Genomic DNA, 21,938 nt, shown 5'->3' with positions numbered 1-21,938 from the left:
CTACAGGGAGTTCGTTCCGTTCGTGCGCTGCTGCTTTCGTCCCATTTTGCCTGTTTTGCATGTACTTCTACCCCTTTCCTTTCCGCCTCCACACACAAAACTTTGTTCATGTCAAAGACATGGATCTACACACACTCTCATCTCGCTTTTCAGAAAAAAACTATGTTTTGCAGATACTGTTTCGTGGAAGCTTATTCTTTGCATGTGATGAGTATTGAGATGGTGGTACAGTGTAAGGGAGCAATCGAAGTGTACGAGAATGGGTGTGTGGACCGCATAGTCGAACGGGACGAGGAGGTAGAGCACTTGAAATGGGGTTGGGATGGTTACAAGGTGGAAGCGGGTACGAGGGGGTCTGTGAAGGCGAGTCCGTCGGTTCGAGTGAGGAGGAAGAGGTTGGGTTGCAGGGCGATGGTTTTGAATGGAAGGAGTGCAGCGTTCCGCTTGATGTTGTCAGTTTGGTCGATGGTGAGGTTGGAAGATTCTTGCTCCTCTTTGAGTCTTGGCTCGTGTCGTTCGCGTTTGGGAATTCTTCCTGCAATGTCGTGCTGGGAACACGATTCCTGACTCTGATTGTCATTCGGCGTCGGAAGACAACTCAAACTGCGAGCCAAGCATCTCGCCTGCTCCTCGTTCAACGAGATGGCGTTCCTACGTTTCACCCTATACACCTTGCTCCCGTTAGCTTGCAACGTACTCTTTCGTTTCTTTCCCACACCTTCACCGGTCCAGCTTGCGCGTCGATCGGCGGTCAAACTCGAGGTCGTTCTCGAAGGGAGGTTGAGAGATCGCGATGTGATGTCTGCTAGAGCTCTTGGGGCTTCCGCCTGTGTGTTGGATTCGCTGATGTCTCGTGCATCAGTCAAACTGATCATCGTCGGTCGTGGTTGGTACAAGGTGGACTGTGACGGACGATGGCTCGTGAGCTTTGGAAGCGAAGTACGGGTGGTGATCGCGCTACCCATCTTGTACGAATGTGAGCCGGTGATGTTCGTGATCAAGCTATAAAGATGCAAAGAGCTCTTTCGAATGACCAGCGTGCGAACAGCCTAGCAGCTTCGAAGCAAAGGGTAAGATGCGTCTTCCAACGACACCCCCTTCCAACTCCGGATTGCCATCTCGCCTCAAGTCGAGATATATATCCCCTTCAGGAATGATCACGCCTGTTACAGCAACACAGGAACTTGCATCGTCGCCAACCATCATCGCAGTCTCAGACCCTTTGTGACGAGATTTTCCCTTTGATGTTTCTTCTCGTCTCTTTCGGTACGCTCACGTCAGACGTATGCACTGTCGGCAGACCAGATGCAATGAAAGGGAGTCCGTTCCACGTGGGAGAGAGCGTTTCCACAGCGAATCACAGCTGGTCCCAGATCTCGTGTCAAAGAGGCCGTGCTGTAGCCGTTCCCTTTGTTTGCGCATTTTCGAAAGGACCGAATGCGTCATTCCTGCATCTTGGTCTTGCATACAAAGCTTGATTTTCGCCACCCACACTTCGTTGATCTCATATCGTCAGAACAAACAATCGAAGCGGTGAAGCATGTCGAATCGGCCTCCCTCCTTCCAGTCAAAAAAAGGGCAGAGCGTTGAAGTTCCCCTTTGTTCGTAAGGTACGAAGTGCGAGAGACGGTCCTCAGGCCTTGTCAGTAAGGTTAACGCCGGTTCAAAAGATCGACGTGTTCCCTTTCTCCGCAAACGCATTTGGCGAAAGCAAGGAAGAATAGGCAAACAGCACAGCCAGTCTCTGGCAGAATATAAAAGGTAAATTGTCCAAGACACAAGATCAAGCGAGAACAGAATAGGCAAAGCGGACGGAAAAGAGTGTGTGTGTGTGTTTTCAGCCATCTGGAACTGGCTGGTGATTAACTGACTAAGGAGTGGAGAGGTCAGGGTGCGTAGCACTATGCTGATTTCCGTATCAGGGATTGCAAGATTTTGAGTAGCACGCGTTGGTCAGCAGAAAAGGCTACCAACAGCGTCTTTGACTAGCGAGAGAGGGCCTCAGCGCCGGCTAGAGTAGCTGCCTTGTTGTTGATGACGCGAGTTGTCATAGTATGGCTGCTGCGGCGTTTGCGATTGGTACTGCTGCTGCTGGTGGTACTGCTGCGGCGGGTAGTCGTCGTAACTGTGTCCGCCGCCACCGCCGCCATATCTGTTGTCTTCGTAGTACGCGCCGGCATCGCCCGCGTGGTACTCACCCCAGCCCTGCTGCGAGTACTGGCCTTGCGAGCTGCCGCGAGTGTGCTGGTCGTACGCGAGCGGGCTGGCAGCGTAACCTCCACGGCTGCCACTGCGAGGCTGGTCGTAGTAGCCGCCGTGCCCCTCTTTGCTTTCCATGGTGCTCGCCTGGTCGTGCATGCGGTAGCTCTCGAATGTGTTTGAGCTGTCCATCCTCGCGGCACCGAAGCGTCCGCCACTGACCGATCCGACAGGTGTGTCGACACGCTTGTACTCTGGACCAGAGCCAAGGTCTCGGCTGGTCCAAGGAGCAGCCGACTGGCGCGAAGCGACCTTCTCGTTGTTGTTCCTGCCCTTGCGCCTCCACAGGCAGCAGCCAAGAGCGATGAGGGCCAGGACAGCAGCACCTGCGACAGCGATGCCAATGATCTTGCCGAGGCCAAAGTCAGACGACGACGAACCGCCAGTCCTGGAGATGTTGGCAGTGAATTTCGTGCTGTTGACAGCGGCAGGCAGCGAGACCAATGCCGATCCGAGGGCGGCAGTGAAGGGGACGTTGCCGGTGCCTGTTGGCGTGGTGCCGACCATGACCATCTTACCGTAGCTTGGCACGCCGGCTACGGTGACGTAGAAGAAGGCGGGACCAGGCACCAAGAGGCGGTTCATCGCTCTGGTGTTGGGCAAAGGGTTGACCATGTAGGTGACGGAAGCATCGTCGTTGACAGTGTAGGTGTAGTCGAGGTAGACGGCGCGCTGACCCATGTTCATGGCGTGGGTCGAGAAGCCAGGACGGATGATGGCAAACTTAGTGTTGGCAGCCTTGGCGTTAGCCGAATCGCCCATGAAGGTGCCGTTGACGGTGATGTTGAAGGGGTTGCCGCCATAAAGGACAGAATCGGGAACGCCCTGCGGGTAAGGGCGGGGCTCATCCCAGTAAGGAGGGTACCACTTCTCGATCTCGTAGGTGGTGTTAAAGGCCTGGGGAGTGATGCCGATAGGCATGTCGAGCGAGACATCCTGGTGCGGGTTGGAGCCGGCGATCATGACGGAGCCGTCGGGAAGCAGCACGGCGCTCGAGTGATAGAGACGAGCGATGGTGGAGGCTTTGAAGCCGGCCCTGGTCAAACGCTGGCCTTTGGGCTTGGACGGGTCGTAGAGGACGGGAAGATAAGTGGGATCCTGCGAAAGCCCCTCAGTGTTGACGTTCTGACCGTTGTACTGGACCTGATTCCACGTCTGATTCGAGTAACCGGCGGTGCCCTTGTTGGCACCGTTGACGATGACCATGGTGCCGTCGGGAAGGTGGATGAATTGACCCATGGAACGGCCTTCGGGCAAGGTCTCTTCTTGAACGTACTGCGCATTAGAGACCTGGTTACCCTGGTTGTCCTCGGGGGAGATGGAGGAGCAGTCAGCCGAGGCGGTGAGGCCGAGAATGTTGCCTCCAGGACCGCTGTAGTTGCCCCACATCTGATCGCTCATGACGCTTCCACCACAGAAGAGGATGGTGGGTGTGTATTGATTTTGAGGGGTGAGAGGAAGCATGGCGGTCGCACCCGAAGCGGGGTAGACGCGGACAACTCCGCCGGGCATGTCGGGAAGATTGGTCTGCACATTGTTCTGGTGGTCCCAGAGGACGGTGCTGACGTTTGCCTGCATGAAGATCTTGCCAGAGGGCATGAGATAGGTGTGCGGGTACATATTGAGCCCGTTGGTCTGACTCATAAAGTTGCAGATGGGGAGGTTACCGTTGGCGTTCGATTTAGAGGGGAAGTACTCGTAGGTGGGGTTGGCACCTCCATTTTGGTAGACAGTGTCGGTGGTGGGAGTGTTGCGGTTGATGTACCCACCCGAGTTAGCACCACCGATGACGATGACACTGCCGTCCTCGAGAACCTCGATACCCGGGTACCAACGGGTCGACTGGAGCATGTTTACCTGTGCGACAGTTGTACTGGGCGAATCGATCCAAGTTTGCGAGCCAGGCTCGAGTAGACGAATGGCTCTGGTGCCGTCATAGTCGGAGTAAGGATTAAGGTTCTGAGCCTGGGCAGCACCACCATAACCGACGGCCTGATTTCCACCGGCAACGAGCCAAGAACCATTTCCGAGCGTAGCGCCGGAGGCGCAGAAGGTGTTGGTCTGGACTTTCGCACCAGTGACTGAGTTGTCGGAAAGCTTGTAGAACGAACCCCAGACGTGACTGCCATCATTGAGACGGGCCGTGTTATTTTCAGCCTTGTCGAGGATGAAGACGTTGTCCTCGTCCATGACACCGAGCATCATGGCGGATGCAAGCGAGTTGTTGTTGACAGTCTGGTAGGTACCAGCCAGATTTGCGGCGGATGCACGCGAAGTGAGCGCGAGGGCGGCGGTAGCGAGGGACATGGCCCTCTTGGCTAGCGAGGACCGCCTCGAAGGAGAGGAGAGTTGTCCGGTCATGGTGCGGTCGCGATCCTTCTAGATGACGAGCGTGTGCCCAAACGATGCTGGCTCGGAGGAGATGGCGCCAGCAGTGGTAAGAAGATGGCGGGGTTTGTCTGTCTCGAGGGAGCAGTGCGCCTCGGACGGCAAGCGGGTGTACGCACGGAACGACAGCGAACGTGGGAGCGAAGAATCGGAGGGATGCCACGGGTCACGTCGCACAAATGGACAACGGAGTCGCAGGGTCGATTGTCGGTCGCGGCCAGCGAGAAGAGTTCAGAAGATGGCGAGGACGAGGTGGATGGCGACAAGAACGATGATGTGGATGACGAAGGGATGGATGGTGTGGGATAGAAAGAAGCGAAGCAATTCGTGTCCTGGTTCGAGAAACAATACTGCTAGCTCAGGGTTGAACACTTTCGCAGTTGACAGACAGGCAGTCCCTGTACGAGTCGGGGTCGACGGAAAGCCAGGGGCAGGAGGCAAGGCAGGCACAGGACCATCTCAGCCACAGGGCGTGGCATGGGCTCGTCTTGCCTTGCCAGGGGCGTGGGCGCCGAGCCAGACAAAGTGTCGCTGGTTGCACAGCAAAGCAAACCAAACACGCACCGCAAGCCAAGCAAAGCACGGTAAAGCACAGCACAGCATCGCGAATGTGCCTTGCCGGATGAATTGTGGGCGGCAGGGCTGTGTGGCTGGCAGCTGGCGTGTTTCGAAAAACCACAAGTGAGAAAAGGCACAAAAACACCAGATGTGAATTGAAGCCACCAGCACCTGCATCGACGCTCACAGCAGCGAAATCACAGTCAAAGGCGGCTGTGATGGTCTCAGATAATTGCTCTGCTGGCTCACCCTTGTATTTTGTGGGAAATCCATTTTTCCTGACGCGAGTCACGGCCAACCTCCCTCGCCTTGCACTCAGCGCAAATCTCGTTTGCTGACCCTGCCTTGAAATTTTGCGTCGATGGAGCTCCCTGTCTCTGTCGGCAATGAGCTCGATTCTCGGACAAAGTCGCGCATGACCTCAGCCACGCAATCTTCTGCATCTTGCAACAGGGGACGGACAGAAATTCAAATCCGATCTCGAATTTTTGTCACACCTCGGCAGGCTTTGCAGCTCGAAATCGTCATTCTCGGCAGACGTACTGCTCCATGGCCAACGGCCAAAGGGTTTGAAATGGTGGCGTGGATCTTCGAGCTCAGCTGCAGTGCAACACAGAGACAGACCCGTGTGCGCGCCTTTCCGTTCCGTGCTTCGACGACGAAGAGCATCTCAGCTTCTCGGTCAGACGGCTGGTCAGAAAGTCGGATACAACTGGGGTTTCTGATCGAGGCTGTCGACTGCCTCGTGCGACGCGTACAAGCTCCACGCACACTTCCGAAGGAAGCGAGAAATTGCGTCTGCAGATCAGGCTTGCTCTGGCTTCCGTGTCTCCGAGTCGACGCAGTTCCGAGCGACGTTCGCATAGCGTCATCCCACGGCGATCATGGCCGTTGCGCATTGCCGTCCCGTGCCGCGCGTGCATCTGCTTCGCTGGTACCTGAGATGGTGAACTAAAGTTTAGAAACAATGTCTTGGCTTCTCCCTGATAACCTAACGAAGCTCGCACTGCGGCATCTCGGTGTCGTTTGTTTGCTGTGCCTCAGCTGCCGGTTCGAACGCTGAGCTTCCTTCGCTCGCTTCACGTCCTCTTGCAGCGTCGACGATCATTTGGCATTCCGGATCGTCGCTGGTGCCGACGGCCCCCTGAAAGTCTTGGCTGCGGCAACGTGCGATCCAAGCGCCGTCTGGCTGCAGATCATCTCGGCGACCGCACACTGTGTTGTACACTGTAGAGGGTTCGAGAAAGCTGCCGGCGTTATCCAATCGCAGCCGGTCGGTGTGCCATACGAGATGCCTCTTGCTCGCAGGCATATGCGACGGATGATTCTGACGCTCTGCCATCGGACCACCGACGCTCTTGCCCGATTCATGCGTGTGCACCGACGGCACTGGCACGCACGAGCTCGCGTCGGTACTGCACCCATCCTCGCCTGTGCTCGTGCTTGCTGTTCTGCTATCTGGCTCACTCTTCGATCTCGTCGGAGAAGCGAGTCGCTCTCTAAGCAGCTAGACGCTTTTCATCTCAGAGCCGGCGCGTGAAGCGAGCAGCGCGGCTGCTCGGCGAGCTGGGTGGCTTTCAGTGTTGTTTTCTGCAGCACACCAAGGCTTGGCAGGCATTGAGCGGGAGGGGCTTGCATGCCTCGAGCTTCTCCACGCAGGTACAAACAGCCGGTCGTCTGACAGCGAAGCACCTGGCTCTAGCGTCAAGTCCGCCGCAACCTTTTCCACAATCGTACCTGTCATTCCTAGGAGGGCATTCCTTAGTCTTTGGCTCGACGCACTTCACCTCCCGCGGAAAGGCTCGGCGCTGCGGATCACCAATCTCCGCCGCTTGCTGTAGCTCTTTTCAACTTTCGTGTGCAGCCCGATGTTCGCACGGCGCCTTGTCGGTGGCTAGTATAGTCACGAGTCTTTTGGAATGACGGAACGGAATCCACTGGGTACATCTGGAGCGTGACACGGTCGAGCGACCCCTGAGTGTCCGCCTCGTCTCTCCGGGACGACGAAACGACGAGACAGGGGTCGCTCAGATTCTGTCCGGACTGTGAGATCGTGACTGGCTAGCACCTCGTGCGTGTATTGTTGCCCAGGCGTTCCTTTTTGGGTTCTTCTTTTTGGTGCGACTTTCCTTGCCATAAATTGGTAGCACACGTTTTGTTCGCTTCGACTGACGGCCTTACCGGCCGGGTCTGGGGATTTTCGACTTGGTCGCACCTTCTGAGCGGATGCTGGTCTTTGCATCTGTGCCTGGTGAAATCCAACGATAGCGAACATACACCGCTCTGCACCAGACAGAACAACACTCGTTGGCTGCAGGTGCTGGCTCGACTTGATCTCTCGATCTCAGCGCGAAACGAGAGGATGGCGGCCCGATGAGGGTGCCATGGACTACAATTTGGACCAATACAGGCGATTTTGTATCGTCAGTTCAACTTTGATTGTATTCAAGGAAAAAGCAACTCTCTTCTTCGAAAAGCCCCTCAGAAAGAGACGGACACTGCACCGTGCCTCTTTGCTGCTCCAGCAGGGTTTACTACTGGGTCAGGTGGCCAACGATCGAGAACCGTCGCTAGACAACATGAACCAGCAGCAACAGCAGCAGCCGCACCTGCCCAGACTCAAGGTTTGTCTCGCTCGTCCCTTGCTGCCTTGACCCATCAAAGTAACAAGCACGTCGAAGTTCCGACACAACATGCTTGCTGGATCCTGTTTGCGCAAAGGCTCGAGGCTCAATTGAAGCCGCTTCACAGAAATGAAGGCGTTGAGAGTGAAGCACAAAGCTTTGTGAAGAGCGCCGCAGGAAGAATGCAGTCGAGCGAGAGGGAAAGCGAATGCGTGCGTGCGTGCGGGTGTGCGTGTGGTGTAACTGAGTTGTGCCGCGTCTCTGCCTCTGCGCCCCCTTTCTCTGCCCTCTGCGCACACTCTTCCGCAAAAAAGCAAAAGCTCAGTCTCGGGCCGTCGCAGCTTCCTGGCGACAACACACCATCCTCTTCTCTGTTCCGCAGTTCCCGGTTTTGATATCGTCGAGCTTCGTTTCGTTCTCTTCTCTCTCTTGCTTCCACGCTCGCATATCTCTCTCAAGACTCGTCCGTCTCGTCTCTCCGTCTCGGTTTCGGCATCGGCTCGATTGTATCGGTAAGTGGTCAAAACGCCATCACCTTCGTATCGGTCCAATTTGGCATTCCGCTGACTTTTGACATTTCCCAACCATATACACCACTACCCTTTGCTACCTGCCCACATTCACCGTCCTGCGCTCGTCTCCTGTCCCTTCACCATCTATCCGCACATCTCTACCGACCTACTTCGCATCGCCAATCTCTTACCACAACCCACCACATCTGCTTGCAACACCCACAGATAGTCTTCAGGATACCTCTACAGATCGTCTTATCACATCGATTCTAGTTCAAGATGGCCTCCAAAGTTTACGTTGGAAACCTTTCGTGGAACACCACCGACGACAGCCTCGCCCACGCCTTCTCGGCTTACGGTCAGCTCACCGACTACATTGTCATGAAGGACCGCGAGACCGGCCGTTCGCGTGGCTTCGGCTTTGTCACCTTCGCCACTCAGGCCGAGGCTGACGCAGCCATCGCCGCCCTCAACGAGCAGGAGCTCGACGGCCGACGCATTCGCGTCAACATGGCCAACTCCCGCCCCGCTGGCGGTATGGGTGGTGGCTACGGCGGTGTCACTGGCCAGTACGGTGCCAACGCCTACGGTGCTCAGGGTGGCTACGGTGGCTACGGCGGTCAGCCCGGCGGATTCCAGCAGCCCGGCGGCTTCCAGCAGCAGGGTGGCTACCCCCAGCAGGGCGGCTACGGTGGATACCAGCAGCCCGGCTTCCAGCCCCAGCAGGGCGGCTACGGCGCTCCCCAGCAGGGCTACGGTGCTCCCCAACAGGGTGGCTACGGCGGGTAAGTATCATGCTCCGTCTTTCAAGCTCTCTTCTCTTGCTTCTCAGTCCGTTCCCAGGGCGAGCTCTCTGCGCATCGCATACGTCTCGCCGCGCCGCGCCTCGAATTTGCAAGATGTCTCAGGGTCTTGCATCACTAAATTCAGGCGAGGTCATACATGCTTCGCCACTTGATTCGCAAGTAGTGGACGGATGACCTCGTGTTGCGCGCACGGGGCACGCGCTCTTACGTTTCGACACTGCCCTGTTCGTCCATGTTCTCAACTGTGCCCCTTCTCGTTTCTGTTTCTGTTTCCGTCTCCTGTTCTTGCCACTTCCTCTCGTTCGTCGCCGCTTCGAATCTCGGTCTCTTTCCCATTCGCTTCGCTTCGGTCCGCCGTTTCATCTCGTTTCGTCAACGCTCGCAATTCCGCCCGTATCCGCTCGTTGCCTCGTTCCGGTGTTCAAATTGTCAATTTCGCCTCTCGTCCGATCGAGACTTCGCGCTCCTCTGTTCACGTCATCATCAACGCAACAGCTACGGTGCTCAGCAGGGCTTCCAGCAGCCCGCACAGCAGAACGGCGGCTCCTACAACGGTCAGGGCTATTAAGCCCTCTCGATGTTGGTGCTTCGGTCCGACGTATTCCCGCTCCTCTGCCTCCCGTCCCACGACAAGTGATGTCGATTCACGGCCGGAGTTGAGGTCTTTCTCTTGATCCTTCTGTACTCCCGATTTGGTTTGAATCGACGATCGCTTCCGAGCTCACTTGATCCTTGTCTCACTTCTGTTGGTGCCCGGTGTTTCTGAGTCGTTCCGATGCTAGCTCCTAGGGGACTGATCTGATGGCTCACTTGCTGACATTTAATATCTTTCTATTCTCACCATCTCACAGATACAACGGTCAGAGCCAGTAAAAGCTTCACCTAGTCGTGTCTCTCACCGTCTCATCCGTCGATCTTCCCGCCTCACCCTCTCCCCCTCTCACACGCGCACCGCGTTTTTTCAGAGGTTTCTGATGATACCACTACCACCGTGACCACCATCACCTCCGTGATAACCCTGTTCTAACGCCCTCTCGTCTTCACAAAAAGTTGCGGGGAGGTCAACCTCTTTCGTCACCCCCGCAAAGCCTCCAATGCCAATGTCAACGACACCATTCCCCCCTTGCCTCGTTCTCGCGCTTTTGCTCGAGGAAGCTTGTGCTGCTGGCTGTGTCTGCGAGCCGCTCGTGACAGACTCGTGACCTGTTCCCTGTTCAGAGTTGACAAAGCTTTCAAAGCAAACACATTACATGAGCATGCCAATCCGAAACATGCTCTTGGACGCTCCACCAGCTGGATGATCTCTTTCAAACCCGGTGGAGTGACAGTTGGTTCGAGACGAGACAGACGAGCACTCCAGGGATTTGTGCAAAGAGAAGTGCAGTCGCGATACGCGATAAAAGTGTTACGAGAGACAAAAGCTAGACTAGATACTGACAGGCGGATGATTTGGAAGGAAACGCAGTCGCGATACGAAGAGCGCCGGTTGCTAAAGCTAGAAATACAAGAGACGATGCGAGGGACAAGACACGGAAAAAAACGACGAGAATGCAAGCTACCAGAGACACTTAGTCTGTCTCTGCAGAACACGAACCTAAAGCGCAACAGGGAGCTACATAGGGTAGCAGCGTCGAACATGTCGATCACGGAGAGTAGCAAAGCTGACTGGGTTGGTTGGATTCGACTTTGGAGCAAGCTCCGCAATCGGGGCAGGTAGCCCACAGTTCGGAGCCCGCTCCGTCATTGTACCTGACGCACAGCTGGGGGATGCTTTTGCACTGTGGTCCGTGAACACGCTCGACTGAGGGATTACTCCCGTAGTCGACGTCCATGCCATCGCCATCGCTGAGCGAATTGTGACGACCGGGAGCAGGTCCCAGGATGCCGTACGTCGAAGAAGGTGAGGTGGATGGGTAGGGTTCCACGTCGGGGTATTGGTTTGGCGCGGCGGTGCTGAAGTAGTCAGAACCGTTGGAAGACTTGTGTTCGTGTCCAAAGCCAGAGCTCGAGGACGACGAAGGAGTGACGAAGCTCGACGAGGCAGACGAGCTAGCGCCATTGGCAAAAGGACTGTGGCCGAGCTGCGCGAGCATCGCCTGATTGACATCGGCTGGGAGCGGATGGAACTGCGCATCCGCGTTGAAGACGAGACCCGAAGATCGGGGCAGGCTCAGCTTGGGTCGGATCTGGTACTCGGCACCAGAGGCGAATGAGTCCATCTCGTCGAACGTCTTGCGCTTCTTGCTGCCACAGCCGGCTCCGCCAGCGCCAATGGTCATGGGCGCAGACACGGAAGCGTGACCCATGTTGATTGTATTGTAGGTGGTTGACTCGAAACCGTAGCTCTGGAATACCATGATTGACGGTGGAAACAGATATTGAGTAGACTGGCTGAGCGGCTGGGGGGGAGCCGAAGGCGTTGTGAATAGAGGGAGCGGACGGATGCGTTACTTGACGCGAGAAATCTCTGGAATTTTGCGTGGAATTTCTTTTTCTTTTCTTTTTGTCTTCGAGGAGAGCGTAAGAGATTGTGCGGTGTGGAGCTGAGTTTTTTTCGAGAAGCCTTTTTCGAAGGAATGTGGAAAGTAGGAAAGCCGACTTCTTTCCTCTTACAGATGCAAGAAGGATGGCTGAAGCAGGTGCTGAAGAAGCTTGTTGCGGTGTGATATTGAGAGTGACAGGGACAGAAAAGGAATGAGATGGAACGGGATGTGGTAAAGAGGAAAGAAAGAAGATGAGGAATGGCGATCCCAAGTCGATCCACTTAGTTCGTCAAGAGCAACCACGGCAACCACGATCCGCCTCCGTGTGGCGGAGAGAGAGAGATGGAGCAGCGGAAAAGCGCGAAATGAGGGAGGGGGCAGCGCGACCGCGACGAGGCCGAAAGAGGAAAGAGCGCGAAGTCCCAGCGCGGTTCGGTCACACGGGCGGAACAGCCGGAGGATCCTTCTTGGCTCGGCTGCCTGTCGGCAAGCCCGAAAATCTGGGGTGCTGGCGGTTGATCAAGTCGCATTCAATTGTCTCGCCAAGTCGCCTTACATCTTGCCTCTCTGAATGAACGAGAATCGTCTAAATCGGCTAAATTCTCGACACTGGCATTTCCGTCGATCTGTCGATTCGATTCGCTCTAATTTTTCCCTTCTCTCTTTTCGCTCAGGATAAGCCACGGCATCCAACTCTTAACATTCTATTCATAATCCCTTTCTCCTTTTCTGTTGCTCTGGGATGTCGGAAAAGCCGCACCTGCATCCTTAACTTTTGTTTTTGAGCTTCTTCTTGACCCTTTCAGTCCCGCGCGACGACTTCGGAACGCATCTCAATCATCACAGCTCAGATTCGGACTACGCCCGAGATGCCAGGTCTTGACGGGATGGCATCCGCCTCATACCCGCCAATAGAAAGCTGTCCGAGTTACGATCCAGAGGCGATCCAATTGCCACCGCACCTACTCCTCGATGCCTTTCACGGCCTCAACGTCTGCGCACCCATGGTGCGCTATTCCAAGCTAGCGTTCCGCACGCTTGTCTCGCGATACGAGACGCACATCACGATGACACCGATGATCTTGGCAAAGGAATTCAGCAGGACAGAGGCAGCGCGCAACTCGGAGTTCTCGACCAACCAGTACGAGCGCGGGACGTACGAGCTGCTGCCCGGGGTTGCCGAAGGATCCGAGAGTGCCTCGCGACGGTTGTCGGAGAAAGATGTTTCATCGTCGGAGCTGCCGTCCGAGTTGACGAACGGTGAAGCACATCGAGAGGCGCAAGCGGAACGCCGCAGGATTGCCAAACAAAAAGTCCGTGTTCGTGGTGCGCTGGTCGCCCAATTCGCCTCGAGCGAGCCAGAACCTTTCGCGGATGCATCCGAGCTCGTAGGACGATTCGTCGACGGCGTCGATCTCAACTGTGGCTGCCCTCAACCGTGGGCATACGAAGAGCTTCTCGGATCGTATCTGCTCCGACAACCCGAGACGGTGCGTGACATGGTGCGCGCAGTCAAGGCGCGCATGGGCTCCGACTTTTGCGTCAGCGTCAAGATTCGTATCGATCCCGATCTGCGTCTAACAGACGCCTTGGTGCGGAACGCGCTACACGCCGGTGCATCCGTGCTGCAGGTCCACGGCCGAACACGATGGCAGTCTTCGTCTGAACCTGTCGATCTGGACGGTATCAAGTTTGCCGTCGACGCTGCCAACTCCTGCGGTTTCAGGACGAGCTGGGGCTCAAAAGGCGGTGCAGCTGCCAGGTTCGCAGACGGAGGCAGTGGCGGTCTGGTACCGTGTGTAGCGAACGGCGATGTGTGGACGCTCGACGATGCGATCCTCTATCGAAAAACCACCGGCTGCAAAGGCGCAATGAGCGCAAGAGGCCTCCTCGCCAACCCTGCGCTCTTCTCGGGCTACGAGCAAACCCCACCCGAAGCAGTTGGCTTTTTCCACAGGGTCGCGACCACCTGGGGTCTGCATACGGGTCTCATCCAGCGTCATTTGGCGTACATGCTCGAGGGCCAGTTCCAAAGCCGTGCTGAAGCTATCCATTTCAACTCATTGAGCGGTGGAGCCGCCATGACGGATTACTTGGCGGAACAGGGGTTGCTGTGGAGCGCGGACAAGCACGCTGATCCGCTAGCTTCAAGGTTTGGCTTTGGGACGGAAAGACGAGGTCTAAAGAAGAGCGAGGGAGAAGGCGTCGGACCGCAGAGGTGCTGGTCGCTGAGTGAGTCGCTTGCCGGTGTCGGATTGTAGCGCGACTCCGCTATACCTTCTTGGCGTCTTGTCTGTCTCCGTATTTGCATTTGTACTTGTACTTTCCACTCACTCATACCCGCGCATGCATTCTCACCAAACGCAATCGCAATACATCCATCGAATCACACCTACCACATCTCGAGCTGTGTTCGCAACGCATTGTCTCTTGCATTCGAACCTACAAACTTACGCTGCCCAAAGTTTTCTACACCGATTGTCCTCACGCCATCAACCCCTCCGCCTGACCCGTCTGTTGCGCCGGTGCCGGAACGCTCGAATCGTCCCACTTGATGTTGAACCTGGTGACCCTTGGTTTGGACACCAGCACCTCCCTCCTCACCTGGGTCAGGTCGACCTTCTCGGGAGGGTTTTCTCTCAACTCTTCCGACTCGTAGGCGTTGTTGACGTAGTAACCTACTCGAATGAATTCCTGATCGCGGTAGGATGCTGTTAGGAGGATGACGGTTACGCCCAGCAGATCCTCAGGTGGGATCTTGGAGGGTGAAGGCGCCGCTGCTTCAAACTCGAAAGAATTCACCCCTGTGTTTCGAGCAAGATTGAAGAGTCAGTACATCGATGTTGAACCTAGGAGCGATGGAGATAGGGGAAGCAAGGGGCAAAAAAGCAACTTACCGACTGGCACAGGTCCCACCATACAATTGTCCAACTCTTGATCGTACTTTTCATCTCCTGCCGATCCAACGTACACCAACTTCCACTCGATATCATCTTGCAACGGCGAGATGCATTCGAAGGTGATTTTGAAGATGTATGCGTCTTCGAACTTTGCTTCCGCGTTGAGAATTTCTACGCTTTGAAGGTGAACGATCGACATGATGCTGCGATTCTCCGCTCGAGAAAGAAGGATGCGGTGATTTTGGGGGGAGGGGGGGATTCCCGTTGATGAGCAAGGTGCTGTTGTGGCGATACAGCAGGAGTACGAGAAACGATGTGCGAGAAACGCTCTTTGAGGGAGGAAAGGCTGCTTGTTGTGGATGAGTCCGTGTAGGAAAGAAGGTGCGGGATCAAAGGGTAGGATGGTGAGAGACAAAGGAGTAACAGAAGGTCTTTGTGATTGCGCAACTCCTGTCGTGTAAATTGGCTTGCTCGAGGATTGGGGTTTGCGGTGCACGCGCGCGACGCGCAAAGACCTCTTTAAGTCTCTCCACGAGAGCAACACCTCGAGACGATTTTCTCGTAGTATGAATGTAATAACTGCAACCCTAACATGCAATAAACCTTCTTAGATGTTACCATCATCACTACTATGCCTAGACCAAGATACACATTCGCTGCCGTGGAAAGCAGTTTGCTGGAAGTTCAAGTCGGTGCAAGGCGGATAGTGCCTCTCCTGAACCCTCACGTTGCGGGTCGGGTGCGAAACGAATTCTACGGCACTATCAGCCTTGCGCCCCCTGAACTTCCAACAAGACTGCTTTCCACCGCAACGAACGCCTGATCCGTCTCTAACGAGCCAACACCGGCGAACCATCCCATTCAAACCTGCTTCGTACCGCAGCCAGATGATCGTCCCATGTTGGAACACACATACGCCGCAATCAATGACTTTTCCCTCCCCAACACAGCGGTTCGGCTGCACATCTTCCAACCTCGAACTAGCACTGCCACGAGGCTATAGCGGAAGGGGCGTCAAGTCAATCAGAGCTGCCTCCTGATAGCGACATCCTCCTGATCTCGTGTAGACACACGCAAGGAACCCAAGTGCACAGCATTCCGCTTTGTTCGAAACGAACCGAAGGCGTCTAGAAATGGCCGATGGAAGCGAAGCTTAAAATAAAGCTCGCATCAGCAGCTAGAATGTATACTATTTTTGGAAGCATGTTGATGTTCGCCACGACATCAGTGATGTGCTGAGCGACCCTTCTCATATTGCGCAAGGGCTTGGGTCACACTTACGTTTCGAACGACAGCACGAATGTGATGCTTTGGCTGCGACACACCGGACGGCTAGTCAAAAACACCGCCTCGGTCAATCGCCTCGGGAAAACCACCACATCATCCCCCTCATACCGACGACAACTCCGCTGCAAGTCTGTCATGCCGATTCTCGTGATACCATGACGCGTTTTCCATGTTGGACGTGTCACGAACGAGATCGTCGTGTTTACTGTGTTCACGGTCGGCAAGCCTACTACGGTATGTTGCTACGAAGCGTTCGCCGTTCTGCCACATGGTGTCAGAGCTTGTGCGGTCGGGTTTCCAACCCTTGAAAAGCGGCAACTCTCGAACGAACAACAAAGGATGGGGGATCATCGTCATGGGTTGTTCTACTTTCGTCTCGGCAGACTTGGCAATGTCGTCGTCCGTCAAAAGCTTTGTGTGCACTGCAGATGGCGTAAAACGGCGAACGAAAAAGTTAAAAATAGAAGGGGGTGTCAAGCTGAATGTTCCAGCCCAAAATTCATTGCGGAGAAAACATTGGGACTATGACGTCATGACGTCATCGCGTGACGGGAAATGGCAGTATTCGACGTAATGTAGAGCGCAGATGTTGCCGATTCGGCGCTCATGGCTTCCAGACGAGTGACGTCGCCCTGGTCTTGTACAGTGTGGCGTACAAACAGCTCGCTTCACTGCAAAAGGGCTCGGTCTTGGAGAGTCACGCCAAGAGGTTGCAGCGGCGTCGGAGAGGGAGAGGGTGCGAGCTTCGCTCGGGTCCCCATGTCGCATATGAAAAGTATATAATGTTCATACCTCCGCGCCTCGTACAATCTACTTCCACACACATCCCATCTACTCTCGAGCACACCCATCCACACCGCATACACATCAGTCATAATGGACGCCAAACAGATCAAGAAGGAAGAGAAGGTCATCGCCAAGGAGGCTAAGGCCGACGAGAAGCAGCTCAAGTCTGCCCAGAAGTCGTTCAACAAGGACAAGAAGAAGGACGCAAAGTTGCTCAAGGAGCACGCCAAGGCAGAGAAGCAGCATCAGAAGGCCATCGCTAAGGAGCACAAGCTGGCCGCCAAGCTGGAGAAGGCCCAGACCAAGCACAACGCGTCGGTACGTGCCCTGGAAGAGAAGAAGATGAAGGTTGACTCCGCCAGCAAGGCTATCCAGGACCACAAGACTAAGCTGGCCGGCAAGGAGCAGAACCTGGCTCAGGCTCAGCACGCCAAGGTCAATGGCGAGCATGAACGTCACCGCCACAAGGAGGCTTTGGCTGCTCAGAGCACCACCACGACGAGCACCGCTCCCACCACCACCGACACTGCCCCTGTCCACAATCACACCGCCACCCAGGCTCCCACCACCAGCACCGCACACCAGGCCCCCGTGACGCACCAGGCTCCCGCTTCTCAGGGCTACGCCCAGCCCGCTGCCCAACCCCAGGCTTATCACGCCGCCCCCGCTACCGTCGGCGCCCACTAAACGTAGTTAGTCGCGCATCGACAGCCTCCGTTCCGGCAACATTTTGATACCACCTCATATCTCACGCTTCCATGTAATCCGGCTACTTCTTGCAGTCAAATGATACCACTCCTAATATAATGGACCAACATGATCGTTCTTCGTTCGGGTGACCGGCTGTGTCGTTGAGATAGAAGGACTCATTGAGTCCAGCCGAAATGCGTCTGAACGCGTCGATGCTAAATGATCTGGTATAATGATGAATGATCTGGTATAAAGGATGATGAGAGTTTGTCGATACAAGGTGCCGAGACGAATCAGGGCTTGGGATTGCCCAACATCAAATTTTGTTCGTGTCGTTAGCCTCAAGTTTGGAGGGAGATGCGTTGACCTGCGAAGCTCGACCCTGCGTCACGTCTTTGTTGCTGCTGCTGCTAGCCAGCAGAGGTCCATAGAAGCTGCTGAGGCGAGCTGCAGCGCTTAGCGGACGCTTGCGAGCCGGACGCAGTTGCGGCGCACCACCGGTCGGAGACATGGCATGCAGCATCCACGGCTTGAATGGTTCCGACGTCTTGAGAGGGCTCGTGCCTGCGCTTGTGCCAGGAATTTGAGAGGCATTCTCATCCTCGGCATCCTCCTGAATGGCGCCCGCAGCTCCCCCAAAGTAGCCGGCATCCATGATGCTGGGAGAAAAACCACTGCGCTTGCTTGCGCCAGGAGGCAGCTCCGATTCGGGGGTGGTCAGTCGCGGCGTCACGAGACGAAAGGTTCCCGATCCCGAAGTGGCTGCCTGGATCTGAGAGTTGCGATAGTGGCTGGTGAACAGATGATGGGCTTCCAGAGCCGAAGCGCGGTTGAGTCTCGAATCGTTCGACATGACCCGCGCCGAGCTTGAAGCCAGAGGGCCTGCCAACGACTTTGACCGTGTTGGCAATACGGGCGGTTGACTCGGTCGCACAGGCGAAGAGCGTGCACTGACGCTGCTCCTGCGTTCGACTTGAGACGTCGCAGGCAGGGCAGCTGCCTGTGCCGGCGGAAGAGATGCTTCGGTGGGCGAAGGCGGTGCTGTAAGCCCGGCGTCACTTCTGCTGTCCGCAGCACCGACGGCGAGCTCGGATGGTGGCAGGGCATCGAAGCGTAGCGATTTGGGTCGCAGAACTTCGCCATCCTTCTTGACCATCGCGGAAGACTGCGCGTTCACGTCGGACGCCCTCACACTTGGCTGCTCCGCTCCTGCATCGGGCGAGTCGCACATGACCGGCGGAGTGAGAGGAGAGCCAAGACGACTGCTTTCGACATCCGTCTCTGTGCCCGAGGTACCCATACGATACGCATCCAGCGTTTGAGCAACGCTCTCGTCTGTGCCCGTGCTCGGCACGGACGACATGTCGGCGCTGTCGGGGGCCACAGAAGTGGCTACCACCGTAGGCGCCGTCGCCGTTGCCTCTGAGTCGTCGGGGCTCTCGGGCGGGAAGACGCTGTCGTAGCATCGATCGCACGCTCGCGCCGGTCGATCTGGCTCACCATCGTGGTAGCTAGGAATCAGGAAAGAGCGTTGCGAGCAGGTCCAACAGACCACCTGCCCGCACAGCCGGCAGTGGTGTTTGCGACGCCACATGCCAAAGACTTCTTGACAGTTGCAACACTTGTCTGCCCGATTGTCTGGTACCCACACAGGCGCGTTGTAGTCCTCCAACACACGAAGGGCTGGTGGAGCTGCCGTAGTCGCGTTCGCAGCCAGCAGATTTGCCAGCGACAGGCTGGTGCCGTTTGCCGCAAACGAAGGAAAGGAAGGAGGGCGCATGAGCAGATTGGGGAGCGAATCCACCCGGGATCTGCGCTGCGGAGCCTCGCGTTCCTGCGATACGGATCGAGAGGTGCTCGTCTCGGCAGGCTGTTCCGCCGTCGCGACCGTCTTGTCTTGACCTATCAGGTTGGTAGCAGCAAGATAGGCGCCCAAGCTCTGCGTGCTGAGACGCCTACTGGCTGCCTTGGAGGCGTCGACCTTGTACAGCGAGCGTCGCCTCTCCCTCTTGGCCTCGATGCTGTCCTCTTCGGCCTTCAAGGTTCGACGCGCAGACATGAGATCGCTACGCGCGTCGCGAATGCTGTTGACCCACGCTTCCCTGCTAGCCTGGCTCTCAGCATAGACGGCAAAGGATTTGTCCGGTGTGCGAATCTCGAAGCAGTGGCGCAGACCGTCCACACTAGTACCGTCGACGCTCACGACCGTGCAGTCACGCAGCCCGAACTTGTCTCGGAACTGCAGCTGGTGCCCAGCCAGCGAGAAAATGGCGCCTGTCAAGGGAGTGTAAGGCTCGGGAATCGATGTCAGCCTAGCGCGCGGACCCAGAGGCGGTGCCATGCTGGGCGGTGTCAAGACAGACTCAATAGGCGAAGCTGCGCCTGACGAAGGTGACAGCATGCTGGTGGAAGAATAGATCTGCTCCATCGCGCTAGCTCCGTACATTCCTCCGCGCTGCGCGAGCGCCGTCCAGGCCGCCGATGCCGACTCCATGCTTCCCGAAATGGGACTGGCATAGATGAGGCAGTCGGTGAAGAGGAAGAACTCGCGGGGCTGGATGTTGCGACGGCACGTCTTCATGAGGGTACCGCGCTTGATGAGGGCTCTTCCGGGCGCGACGAGCGGCTCGGTGAGTCCTTGAAGGCTCTTTTGCAGACCGAGCATGGTGAGCACCATTTCGTGCTGCCGCACGTTCTCGTTGATGTAAGACGCCACCTGCTCGATCATATGACCTGCGCGAACGAGATCGACGTGGTCAGGATGCGTCTCTGGCGTGGATTTGAGCAGGTCGTCTACGAGCAGCTTGTAACGAGGTATCCTCTGTACGATGGTGAGCAGATGGGCTTGGAAGCCAAGTCCGTAGCCGAAGGCGTGTCGTACGCTTCCGGTGGCGGAGGTGATCTTCTCCTTGGCGGCACGCTTCTGATCCGTCTCCTTAAGAAATCTGGCGAAAGGTTCGTTGGTTTTTTGCTCGTGCTCGATTCGCTGGAGTGCGCTGCTGAAGTTCTTGACGTAGAGCGAGTACATCTTGAGGAAAGGTGCTAGCGTAGCCAGAATGTCACCGATACAGTCGACGGAGGCGTCCCAGCGCATCTCTGGACGGATCTGGCTCATGGTCGACGCATGAGCAGCAACCGGCCATACCGCCACCTGCAGACGCTCTTCGAGCTGGCTGAGCAACTCTTTGCTAAGCTGCATGATGTCGTAGAAGTTAGAGAAGATATCGTTGATGGATTTGCGCGAGAGGATGGGAGCTGAAGCAGTGGGCGATGCGGTCGCAGGAGCTTTGCCTTTGCCTAGACTAGCCATGAGGGGTTGGTAGTACTCTTGGTTTATCAGTGTCAAACTGGCAACGAAGGAGCGTTCGGTATCCAGAAGCTCCCTGGCGCTACGTTTGCGATGCGCCATGAGGAGCGTCATGTCGGCGACAGGTGCAGGAGCGGTGGCAGCACGCCGGAGGAAGTAGCTCGGACGAGAAGAGCCGGCGGTGATGGTGGAAGTGGAGCTTGCGCTGCTGGTGGCTGCGACATGAGCCGAAGAGGCTGCCGAGGAGGAGACCGCCGAGGCAGAATCTGAGGGATGATCGGCTGCGGACGATTCGTCGGAGGAGTTGGTGATGGAAGCGCTGTCGAATGAGGTTGCTGAGCCTGAGCGTTCGGGAGTGCGGCTGCGTGCGACATCTTCTTTCGGCTGCGAATGACCCAACGTTGTGCTACGGGCGATGCGATCGTAGCTGGTTGCACGCGACTTGGACTGCATGACGCCAGGAGCAAGAAAGCCATGGACGATCTCGTCTTCGGGTAAGCTTTCGAAGCTCGACACACTGGCTACGCTGATGCGGTGATTCACGTTGGATGCCGTGGGAAGGGCAGGGCGTCGAGTGGCGAGAGCGCCGGTGTGTGCGCTCTGTGCTCGAACGCGTCTTTGCGCTGGACGTGCGCTGCTGCTCGGATCTGAGGGCGCTTGAGCCGCGGCGCTCCGAGATGAGGAGGGGAAGGCAATGTGATTGGGCTGATGGGGGAGGAGACCCAAGGCAGATGCCAGGCCAGGACTGAGCAGATCGGCACACGCGGTGAGCTGGCCTTGAACATGGCTGCTGGAAGATGCGTTGGAGGCGACAGAGGATGGACGGGAGGATGCGAGCGTCGTGGCAGAGACGGGTCTGCTTGTGGCTACACTGTTACCAAAGTAGTCGGCGGAGGAAGCAGCAGACGAATCGTCTGAAGCGACCGAGTTGCGGTTCGGTTGAGCTGGCTTGGTGATAGCTCGCGGCGGTGGCATGGATATATGCTCGTCATGATCGAAGCATTGCGATGTGGAGAAGGTGGGCAGCTGCGCCTGTGTTGAAGGCTTCGTGGGCGAGGCGGGCAGCGTAGGAAACGAGATGGAAGAGTCGCGCCTTGGGACAGATGCCATGGTGCTGTAGAGACGGCTGAGCCAGCTGGCCGCTCAGCAAGTCGCTCTGTTCGAGCAGCCAAGGGTAGGAAGTGACCACGATCGCGCAGGGCGGTTTACGAAGTGTTGGTATGCATGAGTATGACCAAAAGGGCGAGTGTGACTTGGGAGAGGTGAAAGTCCAAAGATGCCGCCGGGAGTCCTCTTTGCTTAGGAGATGGGTATAAGGGTGCGAGACGCTAGCGACGT

General features: G+C 56.4%; 12 protein-coding genes across 12 annotated transcripts; 4 read left to right on the top strand and 8 right to left on the bottom strand.

The window, feature by feature from the left end:
- Positions 1-326: 326 nt before the first annotated feature.
- Positions 327-875, bottom strand: PHSY_006223 (rhamnolipids biosynthesis 3-oxoacyl-[acyl-carrier-protein] reductase; the record flags this gene model as incomplete). Its single annotated transcript, XM_012336826.1, has 1 exon — positions 327-875. One exon carries the CDS (start codon positions 873-875, stop codon positions 327-329), a length of 549 nt encoding a protein of 182 aa, XP_012192216.1.
- Positions 876-2,001: 1,126 nt separating this feature from the next.
- Positions 2,002-4,620, bottom strand: PHSY_006222 (hypothetical protein; the record flags this gene model as incomplete). The annotated part of the gene is made up of 1 exon (XM_012336825.1): positions 2,002-4,620. The coding sequence occupies one exon, from the start codon at positions 4,618-4,620 to the stop codon at positions 2,002-2,004; it is 2,619 nt and encodes an 872-aa protein (XP_012192215.1).
- An 84-nt stretch (positions 4,621-4,704) lies between these two features.
- PHSY_006221 (hypothetical protein) lies at positions 4,705-4,956 on the top strand (the record flags this gene model as incomplete). Its single annotated transcript, XM_012336824.1, has 1 exon — positions 4,705-4,956. The coding sequence occupies one exon, from the start codon at positions 4,705-4,707 to the stop codon at positions 4,954-4,956; it is 252 nt and encodes an 83-aa protein (XP_012192214.1).
- Positions 4,957-5,801: 845 nt separating this feature from the next.
- On the bottom strand, positions 5,802-6,104 carry PHSY_006220 (hypothetical protein; the record flags this gene model as incomplete). Its single annotated transcript, XM_012336823.1, has 1 exon — positions 5,802-6,104. The coding sequence occupies one exon, from the start codon at positions 6,102-6,104 to the stop codon at positions 5,802-5,804; it is 303 nt and encodes a 100-aa protein (XP_012192213.1).
- Positions 6,105-6,196: 92 nt separating this feature from the next.
- PHSY_006219 (telomere length regulator protein) lies at positions 6,197-6,547 on the bottom strand (the record flags this gene model as incomplete). The annotated part of the gene is made up of 1 exon (XM_012336822.1): positions 6,197-6,547. The coding sequence occupies one exon, from the start codon at positions 6,545-6,547 to the stop codon at positions 6,197-6,199; it is 351 nt and encodes a 116-aa protein (XP_012192212.1).
- A 2,073-nt stretch (positions 6,548-8,620) lies between these two features.
- On the top strand, positions 8,621-10,174 carry PHSY_006218 (glycine-rich RNA binding protein; the record flags this gene model as incomplete). Its single annotated transcript, XM_012336821.1, has 3 exons — positions 8,621-9,126; positions 9,643-9,701; positions 10,113-10,174. The coding sequence occupies 3 exons, from the start codon at positions 8,621-8,623 to the stop codon at positions 10,172-10,174; spliced, it is 627 nt and encodes a 208-aa protein (XP_012192211.1).
- A 616-nt stretch (positions 10,175-10,790) lies between these two features.
- Positions 10,791-11,504, bottom strand: PHSY_006217 (glycogen synthase; the record flags this gene model as incomplete). Its single annotated transcript, XM_012336820.1, has 1 exon — positions 10,791-11,504. The coding sequence occupies one exon, from the start codon at positions 11,502-11,504 to the stop codon at positions 10,791-10,793; it is 714 nt and encodes a 237-aa protein (XP_012192210.1).
- Positions 11,505-11,589: 85 nt separating this feature from the next.
- On the top strand, positions 11,590-13,891 carry PHSY_006216 (potential tRNA dihydrouridine synthase; the record flags this gene model as incomplete). Its single annotated transcript, XM_012336819.1, has 2 exons — positions 11,590-11,667; positions 12,437-13,891. The coding sequence occupies 2 exons, from the start codon at positions 11,590-11,592 to the stop codon at positions 13,889-13,891; spliced, it is 1,533 nt and encodes a 510-aa protein (XP_012192209.1).
- Positions 13,892-14,114: 223 nt separating this feature from the next.
- PHSY_006215 (histone chaperone ASF1) lies at positions 14,115-14,729 on the bottom strand (the record flags this gene model as incomplete). Its single annotated transcript, XM_012336818.1, has 2 exons — positions 14,115-14,434; positions 14,528-14,729. The coding sequence occupies 2 exons, from the start codon at positions 14,727-14,729 to the stop codon at positions 14,115-14,117; spliced, it is 522 nt and encodes a 173-aa protein (XP_012192208.1).
- A 1,190-nt stretch (positions 14,730-15,919) lies between these two features.
- On the bottom strand, positions 15,920-16,425 carry PHSY_006214 (kinase isozyme 4, mitochondrial precursor; the record flags this gene model as incomplete). Its single annotated transcript, XM_012336817.1, has 2 exons — positions 15,920-16,239; positions 16,368-16,425. 2 exons carry the CDS (start codon positions 16,423-16,425, stop codon positions 15,920-15,922), a joined length of 378 nt encoding a protein of 125 aa, XP_012192207.1.
- A 268-nt stretch (positions 16,426-16,693) lies between these two features.
- Positions 16,694-17,290, top strand: PHSY_006213 (hypothetical protein; the record flags this gene model as incomplete). Its single annotated transcript, XM_012336816.1, has 1 exon — positions 16,694-17,290. One exon carries the CDS (start codon positions 16,694-16,696, stop codon positions 17,288-17,290), a length of 597 nt encoding a protein of 198 aa, XP_012192206.1.
- Positions 17,291-17,609: 319 nt separating this feature from the next.
- On the bottom strand, positions 17,610-21,710 carry PHSY_006212 (hypothetical protein; the record flags this gene model as incomplete). Its single annotated transcript, XM_012336815.1, has 1 exon — positions 17,610-21,710. One exon carries the CDS (start codon positions 21,708-21,710, stop codon positions 17,610-17,612), a length of 4,101 nt encoding a protein of 1,366 aa, XP_012192205.1.
- Between the last annotated feature and the right edge of the window lie 228 nt (positions 21,711-21,938).

Source organism: Pseudozyma hubeiensis, assembly GCF_000403515.1.
Source record: "Pseudozyma hubeiensis SY62 DNA, scaffold: PHS58, whole genome shotgun sequence".
Classification (NCBI taxonomy): Eukaryota; Fungi; Basidiomycota; class Ustilaginomycetes; order Ustilaginales; family Ustilaginaceae; genus Pseudozyma; species Pseudozyma hubeiensis.
Note: the sequence above shows the minus strand (reverse complement) of the source record. Positions and strands in the feature narration are given on the sequence as shown.